This window comes from Oncorhynchus nerka, linkage group LG16 (assembly GCF_034236695.1).
Source record: "Oncorhynchus nerka isolate Pitt River linkage group LG16, Oner_Uvic_2.0, whole genome shotgun sequence".
NCBI lineage: Eukaryota > Metazoa > Chordata > Actinopteri > Salmoniformes > Salmonidae > Oncorhynchus > Oncorhynchus nerka.
Genome location: NC_088411.1, coordinates 26,352,937 through 26,368,779, shown reverse-complemented (window position 1 = coordinate 26,368,779; position 15,843 = coordinate 26,352,937). Strand labels below are relative to the sequence as shown.

At 44.4% G+C, this 15,843-nt stretch overlaps 1 protein-coding gene and 1 pseudogene across 1 annotated transcript in view; one reads left to right on the top strand and one right to left on the bottom strand.

Annotated features, from left to right (window-relative positions):
• Positions 1–728: 728 nt before the first annotated feature.
• Positions 729–15,843, top strand: part of desi2 (desumoylating isopeptidase 2) — a 56,619-nt gene continuing 41,504 nt past the window's right edge. The window contains exon 1 of the mRNA XM_029685289.2: positions 729–1,264. Coding sequence (XP_029541149.1) covers positions 1,217–1,264 — 48 coding nt within the window. The 5' untranslated portion in view covers positions 729–1,216. The remainder of the gene's footprint in view (positions 1,265–15,843) is intronic.
• On the bottom strand, positions 2,070–11,152 carry LOC135561152 (dnaJ homolog subfamily C member 28-like; annotated as a pseudogene).

The following is a 15,843-nucleotide window of genomic DNA, read 5'->3' as shown; positions in this document are numbered from 1 at the left end:
CAGATCTGGGGAAGGGTCCCAAAACATTTCGGCAGCATTGAAGGTCCCCAAGAAGACCTTTTGGTAGGCCGTCATTGTAAATAAGAATTTGTTCTTAACTGACTTGCAAAGTTAAATAAAGGTAAACAAAAATAAACAAACTCAGTGGACTCCATTATTCTTAAATGGAAGAAGTTTTGAAACACCAAGACTTTTCCTAGAGCTGGTCGCCAGGCCAAATTGAGCAATCGGGGGAGAAGGGCCTTGGTCAGGAAGGTGACCAAGAACCTGATTGTTACTCTGACTGAGCTATAGAGTTCCTCTGTAGAGATGGGAGAACCTTCCAGAAGGATAAGCATCTCTACAGCACTCCACCAATCAGGCCTTTATGGTAGAGTGGCCAGAAGGAAGCCACTCCCCAGTAAAAGGCACATGACAGCTCGCTTGGAGTTTGCCTAAAGACTGATGTTTAAGAACCAATCCTAAAAGTAATGTTGAACCTTTTGTATCTTTATTTCTTGGTATATGAGTACTCTTTAAAATAATTGATAATAAACCAAGGAGAATATAAACCAAGGCTGGGTAGTTATGTCTAACCTTCAATTTTCATGACGATTTTGCTAGATTAGCTGGATCGTTTAAAGCAATAGCAATTTGATAAAATTGATCTGCGGCTCCATAAAATGTTGTATTTATAAATGTTAGGTTGAGTAATGGATAGCCGATCCTGTCAATCTCATCAGCGATTTCCAGGTTAACTAAACGACTATCGATGTATCGTTCAAAACAGCACAGCAGTAGCCACCCGTTACCTGAGAATACAGTCGATTTTCAGTTGGATATTTTTTTGTGGGGGGGAAAAAATCAACTTGGAAAGTAGTTCACATGATTTGGGTTTATTAGAAGAAATGTCATTTTGGTGTCTGAATGGCAATTTCACGCAGAAAATATTCACTTTCGCTAACGACTCCCTTTCATCGCGAACTGTCTCCAGTAGCTAGCCTGCCAGCTAGTCGACTGCCGTGCACAGCTGTTTGCTTATGGAGAAAATTGGACAAAGCTTTCGGATGCGGGGCTCTTGTGGTGAACTGAATGTTTAATTAGCCTGTTAGTACGATTAACTAAGTCAAGTAGTTAGCAAGCTAACTACAGAAAAAAAGATTACTAGTTAACTAGAAGAGGGTGTGTGGATCGAAGCAAACTGGCGAAAGTGCACCAGGATCCGAAGAAATTCCTGATGCCAGTGATGGCAAACGAGCCGATAATTTTGAACGTCTATGATATGGTAAGTTGTGTGTAGGTAAATGTATCATTTTCATTAATCGCATACGGTACATTTTAAGAATACACTAACTCGCATCTATTACTAACTCGGTAACGTAATTTAATTGGCGAGCTAACGCGTTAGTTAGGTATAACGTGAGCTAGCTCTCCAGCTAGCTAACAAGATTCGTGTCTGAAACTGAGGATGTATACAGCATTGGAAGAGCACCGAACTATGACTGCTATATGGCTATGGAAATGTTAACCCCCAAACTAACGGTTTAGTTAGGCTGCCAGCCAGGATCAGGATGTTTGTCCCCGGGGCATCTGTTTTGTAAATTTGTCTAAATCAAAATCTGCCGTCGGTGGGAAACCAGATTTTGGACTCGCATCTTCCAAATGAGTTTACTAACGTTACTAAGAGTGACCAAAATGTTAAAAAATTATATTTGTGTACTTTACTACTTTATATAAATAATTACCTGTCTGATTGAAAACACATGTATATAAATGACATGCATTGAATAATGTATCATGAAGTTGGCTTGTTATCCTGTGAATGAACAATTTTAAGTTGAATTTCCATATTAGGAGCTGTGCGAGATGAGTGTGTTTCTCTCCAAATCTGCTGCTGACTGACTCTGATTAGCCTAGGCCCTGTTAAGCAGACTATGGGTAAAACATTACCCACAGTGTAGCAACAAAAAAAGTATTTGACTTTTAGGTCTAATCCGATGTGGTCCGGTGTTTAAATGTATTAAGCCACAACATTCTAATTGCTGTAGTTGTCTGTTTGATTTAATGACAGGAATAAGATAATAGTGTTGATGTTCTCAATCCTAATATAACATATTATAGTCACGATGACAAGTGAGAAAGAGATTTAATTTTTTTATTTCACCTTTATTTAACCAGGTAGGCTAGTTGAGAACAAGTTCTCATTTGCAACTGCGACCTGGCCAAGATAAAGCATAGCAGTGTGAACAGACAACACAGAGTTACACATGGAGTAAACAATTAACAAGTCAATAACAGATTGAGTTAGAGTACCTCTTTTATTGCAATGCAATCATAGGCAGAATCTACCGCACACCCATTATCGACTAGTGAAGTTGCGGGAGGCAAAATGCAAAACTGGAAAAAGTCACTGAACACTTCCACTCATAGTAGCTTAGCATTCGGTCAATCGACTCTGATGAAGGTCGACTGACCCGAAAGCTTACCTCCTATTTCAATATTTTTTCATCTGACTGGAAGTGTACGAAAACATCTTCAGAGGTTTCTGTTTCCCTGTATTTGAGTACGTAGTTTCAGTCAACTGCTCATTTATAACGAACATCGAGTATTCTATGCTTTCATTCCTTCATTCAGCAAAGAAGCCAATCAATGTAATTAGAATCACTTAGCTTATAAACGTAGACAAAAAGTAATTAATTAAATGGATTATTGTAGTCTAATACCATTACCATTGTGTCCTCAGGTCCAGACACTGACACGGTGTAGCATTAATGTAAAGCACAGTTGAGTTACAGTAAGGTCACGTAACCGTGTTGTAGTAGTGGCCTGTTCTAGTTTTCTGTGTGTTATAACACGCTACTGTAATCAACCCAATGTAGCAAAAACACTCCAAATGACATAATAGACAAATGATTCAACACCTCCGTCTTATCCTCTTCAAAGTGTGTTTGACACCTGTGTAAATGGATTATAGATAAAAGTTTGATTTGAAATATCTTTTTTTTTAATCTAATTTTGCCTTCATGCTCCGTTGTTCATTTGAGTAAATGCTGCATCCATGCCAGCAGGCCACCTTGCTAAGAGTGTTGATGTGTTTTAATCTTATCTTCTACCGCTCCCTTCTCTTTCTCTTCTCTGCTTCTCCCACTCCCTCACTCTTTCCCTCTTCCTCTCCTGTCTGCCTTGAATGGCTGCTTTCTCTGCGCGGTCGATCTCACGCTCCAAACTGAAGTGGATCATTTGCATGGTAAGCATGGGCGCAATCCGGTTGAAGTTATCCAACATCTAACTTGAGTTTCTTAAGGTCCTCCGCCACCGCCCCACACAGTTGCTGAAACTGGGCATGCTCCCTGGGACCCATGGGGTCGGTGAGCCGCGCCCAGCCCTACAGCAGTCTATCTCGGATCTGAGCAATGTCCTCTCTGATGTCACGCTGCATGACAACCCAGGGTGGCTGGTAGCCGTTGTCGATGAGGATGCGGTTGAGGGTAATTAGGTCATCGTACTGGTTGTGCTCAAACTTCTTGAGGGGCTTCCAGGCGCCACTCAGGTTGCGGAAGTCTCCCCGGGACATGGATTCCTGAATGAGGTCTTCCACCAGCCTCTCCACTGCCTGCGTGACCTTGATCTGCCGGCTGAGCTGGCGGGCGTCCCACTCCACCAGCGCCCCGGCTGCAGCCGCCGTCTCAAGCTCCTTCTGGAGGTAGTCGAGGACCTGCTCCACTGCCCAATCCACTTGGAACTGCCGGTATTGGCGTTCGCGCTGGCTAGGCGTCCCTGAGCCCACGCCCTCATAGCTCAGGTCGTGGCAGTGCTGAGGAGCCACGTCTTTCACCTTCTCCTCATCTTCCACCAAACCCCCACAGCTCTGAAGCCGGGACTGGTGCGCCAGCAGGGCGCAGTATGCTTCCTCTACCCGCGCAAACAGTACCTTGTCTGCCGTAGCAACGGATGGTACAGTGTGGCCATGCGCAGGTAGGCTTCTTTCACCTGCGCAGGGCTACTCTCACCCTCACCCAGAAGCTCAAGCTGTAGCAGCTGGTAGCTCTCCGAAGGCTGCAGCTCACACAGGGACCAGAACTCGAAGGAACCAGCGGGCCAGGGGAGCAGCATTAATCCCCACCGTAAATCAACAGCTGTATGGCGTAACTCATCTCTGCTGGTGACACACAGAGGCACACACCTGCCCAACAGTGACAAGAAACACGATGATGCCTGTTGTCCCACACTTAATTGTTAGCATGGGGATGTAAAACATGCATTTGAAAAGGTCACAGGATGCTTTTGATCCATTGTTTACATTTTGTTGGTAGCGGTCTAGCCTGAAATCCAGAACCACTTTTGCTAACATGCCCCTCCTTGTACTCCATGTCATTGCCAGGGATTGGTAAGGAGTGGAATGATATTATAAACAGATTGGTGGTACCCACGCTGGTAGTAGTCCACTTTTTGATGGAATTATGCACTTCTTCATTTGACACGTAACTGTCACATGCATTAACCAGGTGGCGAAACGCATCTCTGCATGTCTGGCAGACATATCAGTGTGGATGACGGATCACCACCTCAAGCTGAACCTCGGCAAGACGGAGCTGCTCTTCCTCCCGGGAAGGACTGCCCATTCCATGATCTCGCCATCACGGTTGACAACTCCATTGTGTCCTCCTCCCAGAGCGCTAAGAACCTTGGCGTGATCCTGGACAACACCCTGTCGTTCTCAACTAACATCAAGGCGGTGGCCCGTTCTTGTAGGTTCATGCTCTACAACATCCGCAGAGTACGACCCTGCCTCACACAGGAAGCGGCGCAGGTCCTAATCCAGGCACTTGTCATCTCCCGTCTGGATTACTGCAACTCGCTGTTGGCTGGGCTCCCTGCCTGTGCCATTAAACCCCTACAACTCATCCAGAACGCCGCAGCCCGTCTGGTGTTCAACCTTCCCAAGTTCTCTCACGTCACCCCGCTCCTCCGCTCTCTCCACTGGCTTCCAGTTGAAGCTCGCATCCGCTACAAGACCATGGTGCTTGCCTACGGAGCTGTGAGGGGAACGGCACCTCAGTACCTCCAGGCTCTGATCAGGCCCTACACCCAAACAAGGGCACTGCGTTCATCCACCTCTGGCCTGCTCGCCTCCCTACCACTGAGGAAGTACAGTTCCCGCGCAGCCCAGTCAAAACTGTTCGCTGCTCTGGCCCCCCAATGGTGGAACAAACTCCCTCACGATGCCAGGACAGCGGAGTCAATCACCACCTTCCGGAGACACCTGAAACCCCACCTCTTTCAGGAATACCTAGGATAGGATAAAGTAATCCTTCTCACCCCCCCTTAAAAGATTTAGATGCACTATTGTAAAGTGGCTGTTCCACTGGATGTCTTAAGGTGAACGCACCAATTTGTAAGTCGCTCTGGATAAGAGCGTCTGCTAAATGACTTAAATGTAAATGTAAATGAATATGTTAATACAGTTCAATACTGTGTCTAAAGGATGCCAAATTATTATTAGTAAAGTATTTGCCCAGTAATTCTCTTGAAAACGGTCTGTCAGATGGTTGATGTGAATGATCTTTACACCTCACAATGTTCATCCTAAAGCAATTGAATCGGGACTTGGTTATGATAGTATCTCCTGTTTTAAGGAGCAGACTACTATTGGAAGAGTGCAAAGGTCTTCAGAACAATAAAGTAATTAATAAAAAAAGAAAAGCTCCTTGTCACAATCGGTCAATGACCAATGCTTTTGGAGTGTCACCTCCTCTTTCCTCCCAGTCTAACTCAATAGCTCCTGTGTTCTAGGTTCCATAGCTCTGGTTTGCTGGAAAGGTTGTATTTCAGACTTCTCCAGTCCTGTTTAACCTTTCAGCTGACCCAAAGTACTGGACACTCAGTTTGTCTGTCAAGCTTATCCAAGCTTGTTAGATTGGTAAATTGCATTCTGGCTTGAGTATCATAGCTGTGGATGACAACCAAGTGGAAAAAATGTAGGCGTTGGGTGTTTTGGAACTTTAATCATTTATGTTTGCTGGTGTTTGTGTCTTGTTTCAATGGTGGATTTATGTTGCTGTGTGACATTTCTTGTTAACCTTGTCTCCCAGTCTTGATGTCTGCACATTGACTGGAGTGAATGGATTTACCATGCTTTTAAAATAGGCTGACTGAATGCGGTGTTTTAGATGGCTGCTGCTTGACACCACCTGTCCTGTTGTTGATGAGATGTAAACTGACACTGAATGAGTTTGGTACAGGACTGTCTAAGCGGCAAGTTAGTCTTGTATGCGTAGGCTGGTTCAGCTTATCCTACAGTTTTATAGTTGTACAGTATTTGCATTAAATGTCCTCTGATCTATTTAGAGGATCTTTTAGTGTCGATTCCCTTTTGTATGATAGTGCATGTGAGTGATATAGGCTAACAGCTATGGGCTTTATGGCTATAGTTTAAAGATTAGGTTCACCACATTGAAACAGCCTAAAGGGCTATATTCAATTTTTATCACTGAATTTTAATGTAATTTCCGATTTAGGTGACATCTGCAGAATTTACTGTGAATACAGTCTCTCCTAACGTGGGAACTTTGCCTCTAAATTTCAATCCTGCTGTAAAGCTGAATTTCTGTGTTACGGATTGAATAGAACCCCAAATATTTTCTCTTCAAATTGGACATGTAAAAAAAGACTGAGCCTTTTCATATTTGGCTTTGCTTGTGTTTGCCACAAGGTACAAGCTCCATAAGTTCTATTTTATTGGATCTTGCTCATAGAGGCTGCTGATGGAATGCCTGTCTTTGTGAGTGCACATTGTCAGCACTACCAGGGGTGAGGCCTACAATCTGTCATGCTAGCCACAGAAGACACGGTAAGAGGTCCTCTCTCCCGCATGGTTGGCCATTAGCCATCTCTGGACAGTGACAGCATCTCTTCTTTCACATGACTGGCCAATGTCCATGAATGGACACTGTCATACCTCCTCCTCGTGTGTGTGTGTCCTGCTGTCCAGTCATGTATGACACACACACACAAACACAGTCGCCTATCCAGCTGAGGGATGATCATTATGTTGGACCACAATTCTACTGTCCATACTTCTGATTGGTTTTCAGTTTATTAATCCTCCTTTTTCATTAACTATTTGCCAATTAAATATATGTAGCCTACTTGAGCATCTTGTATACCCATCCTGCTGTATCCACATTCCACACCCTTTATTAGCTCATTGACATTGGCCTGACTGAACCTTGGACACAGCAAATGTGGTAACCTTAGTGGGGGTAGGTAGCCTGAAGACATCTAATGGTATTGATTTCACTTGCTCAGTAAAAGCATGTGTCCAGCTGAGCCAGCCTTGTTAGTACTCAGTAGTAGCCTACCTCATTATGAGATTCTTGGAACTCACCGGATTCAAAATGTTCCACCATCGTGAGGCAGAATTACAATGGGAGCAAGTCGAGAAAATCACAAAGGTAATTTGGATGGATTTTTTGTTGGTGAGGTAGGTTGTGATTATCATGAGCTCTTTTAGGCCTGATTTTATATAGGCTATTGCCCTATAGCCTGTTGGTTTATTTTGTGACCTGGAAGGAGAAGAGAAAGGGCAATGTTATTTAGGAGCTGTGACAGAAATGCCAACATAAGGCCAGCTAACGTGCCAACATAAAGTTCAGGAGAATCCCTAATGTGATTCAGTGTTGAAACTAAGAGTTCTCTTATAGTAAGCTGTAATAAAGCCATCTCCAGCAGATGATAGCCACCTTAATCTCAGAAGTAAAATCTTGCTTAATTTGTTCAGCTGCAGGATTTACTTCTGTGTCTATACGTGTTACAAATTAAAGGTTCCGGTGTTTGGGAAGTCTCCACCGTCGCAAAAGGAAACTCTGCTTCTCCCAATCCTGATATGTCCATATAAACAGTGACCCATTCCAGCAGATTCTTCAGTCTACATGCAGAATCTTCCCACGGGAGATTTATAGCCACCATAACCCAACATCCTATGGGAAAAAAGTGCACTCTCAAAGCAACAAACCCCTCTGTCCTTCAATCAAATAACAATGGGGGGTACATGTACATTCAGGAAACGAACAGGAGAAACCTCAACATACATTCTCACATCAAGCCAGTGTCTGGATGCCTGATGCCTCTCCTCCCTTGTGATTCATCTCACCCCACTCGATCCATATTGCCTTTCCCTTTCACAGAGAAACCAAGCCAGGGAGGTATATCTCAATCAGATCTGGGGAAAGCCCAGGGCTTGTTTGACAAGGAGCAGCATCCCAGCATGTCAGCTGTTGCTATTTGCAGATTTGGGTTGTTGTGCTCTCCTCTCTCTGCTTTAGATCTATCTGACAGGAGTTTCATTGCTCCTGCAGGCTCCCATCAGGAGGAAAGCAGCAGCACAGGGGAAATAAAGGCTTTTCATGTGTCCTGAGGGGGATGTGCTCCTACATCATAGTCCTAATGGAATCAGACTCTGTTATTCCTTCAATGGCTGCTGCAGAAATGAGCCTTCATTGAGGGGAATCAGTCTTTCCTTTGTCTCATTGATGCTTTTTAATTTATGCATGCACTGTAAGCATACTTTACATTATCTGTGGACTATGGATTACACATTTTCATAATCAAGAGAAATTGCATTGCTACTGAGCATTAAGTAGTTCTTTCGCAGCTTTAGTCTGGTGTTTTTCTTCTTTCCCCTCCTACAGTTTTCACACGGATCATTTCATGAACACAATACTGAGAGGTTGTTGTGTGACTCAGACTGATGGTTAAGACACTGCTGTTTTAAGAGGCTCGCTCGATGATTCATTCATTGACTCCCCCAATTAGTGTACAGTGGTTGATCAAATAAAGAGTGATGAAACTCCAGTGCATATCATATCTCCTGCATAACTGGATTTCCCTTGGAGAGCTGAGTGTTTTTGCAACATTGGTTAATTAGGAAATTATACTGTGCACCACCTGTTCATGGTGATACCATTTGCCTTGTCAAGATGAGCTGGTATTAGGATTAGGACTAGCCGAGGAGAGAGCATTCACACTGCCCATTTTTTTGCATTGTAGTGTCTCAAAGAATTCTGGAAATGTGTTCATATCACATGTACTTCCAGATAATCACAGGGGTTGTCTGGCTGCTATCCTGAGGCGGATATGGGTTGACTTGGGATTTTTTATTATCCAGCCATCATGTATTGAATACAAAAAGTCCAAATAGGCTTGTGATTTGTTTTTGCTAGGAAATCTCCCTGCCTCCTAAATGATAGCGGCTTCAGCCAGACTAGTTTACTCAGCGTTGGGAGTCTGAGGACCTTTCCCCTGGATAGACAGACCTCTCCAGCTCCACTTAGAATCACATTAGAACAGTGCCAGACAGGCCTGCTCATAATCACAGAGCTGGGAGGCCAACCTCTCTCTGCACTTTGAAGGATGTCTTTAATAAGCTTTAAAGTAATTGGGGTCAGAGGGATTCAAAGCTGAGGAGGAGAAGGTGTTAGTGTAGTGTGTATGCCCTCAGCTGTACACATAGCATAGCACTGTTTTGCGTTGTTCCCTTCTAGGTCTTGCTGCATATGAAAGTGTCTGTGCTATTTTAGTCTATTTGCAATGCTATGGTCTGAACTTGGAAGTCTGCGTGATACATTTATAGCCATCTGTTTTTCCCCCCAAAGTATTCCTGTAAAGAGATGACTGTGCCCTCGTACATTGACTCTGTACCGGTACCCCCTGTATATAGCCTCGCTACTGTTATTTTATTGCTGCTCTTTAATTATTATCATTTTTTTTTTTTGCTCTTAACTGCATTGTTGGTAAAGGGCTTGACATTTTTTTGTTTGGAAAAAAATGTATTTCACCTTTATTTAACCATGTAGGCCAGTTGAGAACAAGTTCTCATTTACAACTGCGACCTAGCCAAGATAAATCAAAGCAGTGCGACAAAAACAACAGTTACACATGGGATAAACAAATGTACAGTCAATAACACAATAGAACAATTTATATACAGTGTGTGCAAATGTAGAAAGGCGATAAATAGGCCATAGTGGCGAAATAATTACAATTTAGCATTACAACTGGAGTGATAGATGTGGAGATGATGATGTGCAAGTAGAGATACTAGGGTGCAAAAAAATAACTATGGGGAGGAGGTAGTTGGGTGGGCTATTTACAGATGGGCTGTGTACAAGTGCAGTGATCGGTAAGCTGCTCTGACAGCTGATGCTTATAGTTAGTGAGGGAGATGTAAGTCTCCAGCTTCAGTGACTTTTGCAATTCGTTCCAGTCATTGGCAGCAGAGAACTGGAAGGAAAGGTGGCCAAAGCAGGTGTTGGCTTTGGGGATGTCCAGAGAAATATACCTGCTGGAGCACGTGCTACAGGTGGGTGTTGCTATGGTGACCAGTGAGCTGAGATAAGGCATATACCTAGCTATACCTAGCAAAGACTTATCGATGACCTGGAGTCAGTGGGTTTGGTGACGAATATGTAGCGAGGGCCAGCCAAAGAGAGCATACAGGTCGCAGTGGTGGTTAGTATATGGGGCTTTAGTGACAAAATGGATGGCACTGTGATAGACTACATCCAATTTGCTGAGTAGAGTGTTGGAGGCTATTTTATAAATGACATCGCCGAAGTCAAGGATCGGTAAGATAGTCAGTTTTACGAGGGTATGTTTGGCAGTGCGACTGAAGGAGGTTTAGTTGCGAAATCGGGGCCTTTGCATCAGATCATCGCTGCTAGCTAGCTGCTACCTCGTGGCTATAGCGGCTAACACCCCTGTCCTGAAGGTAGCACCAGTTAGCCGTTCTCCAATACCTCGTTCTCCAACTGGCCTGGACCCTTTGTCAACACGGCGCCCCGCCGTACCATCACGACTGGTCTGCCGACGTAACTCCATCCGCTGTGCCCTCAACCGGCCTTTGCCGGATGTCGGAGCAGACACTTTTACTTGCCCTGGCCTGCTAACTTTAAATGCTGTGTCTCCCGCTTGCTAGTGTAGTAAAGACTTCCCTGTTTCATCTATTGCTGTTCACTGGACCCTATGATCACTTGGCTACATACCTGATGCCTGCTGGACTGTTAATTAATCACGGTTCTCCGTTTTGTTTTATTTTTTGTTTATCTGTCGGCCCCAGCCTCAAACTCGGGCCCTGTGTGTAGTTAACCGACCTTCTCTGCCCATCCATCGCCATTTTACCTGTTGTTGTCTTTGCTGATTAGTTGTCTTACCCGTTGTTGTCTTAGCTAGCTCTCCCAATCAACACCTGTGATTGCTTTGTCTCTCTCAAATGTCAATATGCCTTGTATACGGTTGTTTAGGAAGTTATCATTGTTTTAGTTTACTGCGGCGCCCCTAGTCCCACTCAACATGCCTCAGAAGATACCTCCTTTGTCCACCTCCCACACATGCGGTGACCTCACCCAGCATAACTAACGCGTCCAGAGATGTAACCTCTATCACTCAATGCCTGAGTTTACCTCCACTGTACCCGCACCCCACCATACCCCTGTCTGTACATTATGCCCTGAATCTATTCTACCACGCCTAGAAATCTGCTCCTTTTATTCTCTGTCCCCAACGCACTAGATGACCAGTTTTGATTGCCTTTAGCCGTACCCTCATCCTACTCCTCCTCTGTTCCTCGGGTGATGTGGAGGTTAATCCAGGCCCTGCGTGTCCCCAGGCACTCTCAGTTGTTGACTTCTGTAACTAAAAAAGCCTTAGTTCCATGCATGTTAACATCAGAAGCCTCCTCCCTAAGTTTGTTTTACTCACTGCTTTAGCACACTCCGCCAACCCTGATGTCCTTGCCATGTCTGAATCCTGGCTTAGGAAGGCCACCAAAAATTCAGAGATTTCCATCCCCAACTACAATATTTTCCGTCAAGATAGAACTGCCAAAGGGGGATGCATTTCTCTACGGCTGGCCATGCTTTCCTCCTGGCTACCTCAACCCCGGCCAACAACTCCACACCACCAGCAGCTACTTGCCCAAGCCTCCCCAGCTTCTCCTTTACCCAAATCCAGATAGCAGATGTTCTGAAAGAGCTGCAAAACCTGGAACCGTACAAATCAGCTGGGCTAGAAAACCTGAACCCTCTCTCTTTCTAAAATTATCCGCCGCCATTGTTGCAACCCCCTATTACCAGTCTGTTCAACCTCTTTTGCATTGTCCGAGATCCCTAAAGATTGGAAAGCTGCTGTGGTCATCAGCCTTTCCCCCTGAAATACAGGGAAGGAGAGACTAGTGTTGCCCTTTGCATTTCTCAGAAATCTCATAGCAGAAATGAGATGACTGAAAGATCAATTTAGTTCTCCACCTCTACCCACAACCCAAATAGACTCTAACAGCTATTGGCCTTTCCTGAAAGAACACAAATTGAGTCAAAATCAGCTTACCCAGACCCAATTGAGTTACTGTACCTCTTGTTTATTGATTTACTGTACCTCTTTGTTTATCTGTCAGCCACAGACTCGAACTCAGGCCCTGTGTCTACCTAAATGACCCCCTCTGCCCATTCTTTGCCATTTACCCGTTGTTGTTTTAGCTCTCCCGACCAATACCTGTGATTGCTTTATGCCTCTCTCTAATGCCAATATGCCTTGTCTACTGCTGTTTCGGTTAGTTATTGTTTTATTTCACTGTAGAGCCACCAGTCCCGCGCAACATGCCGTAGACATCTCTTCTTGGGTATGACGCTACAAGCTTGGCACACCTGTATTTGGGGAGTTTCTCCCATTTTTCTCTGCACAGCTATTTTCAGGTCTCTCGAGAGATGTTCGATTGGGTTCAAGTCCGGACACTGGCTAGCCCACTCAAGGACATTCAGAGACTTCCGAAGAGGGGCGGAGCTAGCATGTTGGAGTGAACGGCTGTGCGTGAGAGGCTCCTGCAACTTTTTTGCGAAATAATCTAATTTAACCTACTTTATGGCACTTTTTACAACAAACGTTTCTTTCTAATACAAGATTGTAACTTTTTATATGAAAATGCCGAGTAATAAGCGACCAAAGGACAATAAATCCACAGCGGAGGCCTACTCCCCACTAAACAACGAGACAGACATGGCGGGAGGCGGATGCAACAACGTGACACTTACAGAACTTACCCGTGCTTTGGGGGAGCTACGTGTTGCTATAGCTGAGGATCTTAAGGCCACTATTGCTGAGCTGGACACCAAAATCGAGAGCGTCATTCGAACGGTCGCTTCGCATGGCCAGAGTATTGTGGACCTTGAGAAAGCTTCTGAATTCAACGCTGGTAGGATCGACGAGTTAGAGAAGCGATGCTCGTCCTTGCAGGATACTGTGCAGAGGCTTTCTGTGAAAGTGGTGGACCTGGAGGGCCGATCCAGACGTAATAACCTTCGCGTTGTTGGTCTGGCAGAGGGGATAGAGGCGGGCTCTCGCCCTACTGACTTCTTCGCCAAGCTATTGAAGGATGCAATGGGATCGGATGTTTTGGATTCGGATCCCCAGCTGGACCGCGCACATCGCTCCCTTGTCCCAGTGCCTGGACCGGGCCAACGTCCTCGCCCAGTAATAATCTGTTGTCACAGTTTCAAGACCAAGGATCTTATCCTGCGTGAAGCTCGACTGAGGGGCAACCTGTCACATAAAGGGCATCCATTCCGTGTCTATGAGGATTATGCGCCCGATGTGGCAAAGCATCGCGCCGACTACAGAGATGTCATGACCAAACTCTACAAACTCCATCTTCGCCCAGCCTTACTCTTCCCTGCAAGACTAAGAATTACCCCGCCTTCCGGTGAGAAGATTTGGCTCTCCTCGGTTTTGGACGCAGAGAAGTTTATCCGGGGATATACACCAATCCCCCGTACAGGTTAGAGTGCCTTGTTAGTGCGTGTTAGGGTCTGCTCATGGACTCGAATCCATACTATACCATATTGGGTGAAAACGTATTAAACGGGCTCAACAAGGGCTACAGAGCATGTAAGACGCTGAGCAGACCAATGGATGGCGGTCAGAGCTCTCATTTAACGTTAAATTCACTTTCATCCCGGCTGTGCTCAGCGATGCATATTTTTTACTTCCAGGTTTGATCACTGACACCTTCGGACGGATATACTTATATTCCCCCACTTTTGTTTTGTTTCGTTAGTTATTTTACAATCCTTACATCACTCTTACTACCATACCATTTACTTATTGCTTGCAGGGGACTGGGGGTGATGGTTGGGAGGGGCAGACGCCTGGTTAGCAAGTTGATGTTTTGTGCCGTTCTGCCTTTGTCTGGCCGTGGGCCTCTCTCCCGACTAGAGTCCCACCAGCCCTCTGTAATGCTTATGTATGTGTAGGTGTGCGTAAATATAATTACTATTTGTACTTTATTACTATTTTCTCTTAGCATTTTAGTATTATGTATGTGTATATTTTAAATCAGTGTAGATTGTTATTCTGGGGTATGAATGTGTGTGAATATGTGTGCATATGGATGTATATACATATTCTTTAAATATATATTTTTATATATGATTTTTTTGTGTGGGTATGTATACATACATGTATATGTATGGATGTGTATGTGTATATATATGTATGTGTGTAGGTATGTGTATGTGTGTGTGTGTGTGTGTGTGTGTATGTATGTATGTATGTATGTAATGTGTGTGTATATATATATATATGGTATATATTTTTACTTATTAAACTTTTTTTTTTTTATGGGGGAATGTTTAATTTAACAAATCCTTGTTCCGATCTCCTGACCCACAGTATGTAAAGGTACGGCTGACTAGGTCGGTTGCGGATGGTTTATTTTTTGACCGGCAGTGCTTAGCAATATTATCTTGAGGCTATGTCTTGCTTATCTCTGGGATTGACCCAGGATGACGCTTAAATGCGCAATATGTTTAAGTTGCAACTTATTCGGTTTAGGTTTATTAGATGCTAACTGAACACTTAACTCGCGGGAGCCTCCTCAGTTCATATGTTAGTAGAAGTTCTAGGATAGTGAGAGGTGAGCGTATAGTTGGGATTTTATTTTTGTTTTACCTCTTGTTCGAGGTCGCGCCGTGCTTTTTTGGCATCGGCCAGACAATGTGTTTATTTTTATTTTTCCTTTTTTTTCTCTCCTGTTTGTACATGCCTGTTAAATGTGGGTTGATGGGGGGTGTAAGTGTTGGGGAAATTAGGGGAACAGGGTGGGAAGTAAAGGTGCTTGCAGGGGGGGAGGGGTGGGTTGGATACTGCTCGGGTGTAGGTGCTACATATGCTGATCGTGATGGTTTGGTGCGCTTTCTTACCTTTTTATCAAGTTACATGGTATGCAGGCCACCATAGGAACTACAAACGAGAGGAGGGCGGGGCTTACATTCACTTCCTGGAATGTCAAGGGTTTAAACGAACCAATTAAGAGGGGCAAGGTCCTAGCCCACTTGAAAGCACTCTCGTCTGATATTATATTTTTGCAAGAAACCCATCTGAAGAATAACTCTCATAGCAGACTAAAGTGTAGGTGGGTGGGGCAAGTGTATCACTCTAACTTCTACGCCAAAACGAGAGGCACAGCGATTCTGGTACGGAAAGGAATTCCCTTTCTACATAAAACCACTATTGCGGATAAAGAGGGTCGGTATGTGATCGCAATAGGAGAAATCCACTCTACCTCAGTAACTCTACTAAATATCTATGGGCCAAACATTGACAACCCCTCTTTTTTCAAAAGAGTCCTTGCCCTGATTCCAGATATCTCCCATACTAACCTGATCATTGGAGGGGACCTTAACTGTGTGCTAGACCAATATTTGGATAGATCCTCTACCCGGCGAACCCCTACCTCCTATTCAAGCGAATTCTTGAACACCTACATAAAAAATTCAAACTTATTTGATATATGGAGGATCGCTAACCCTACGGGTA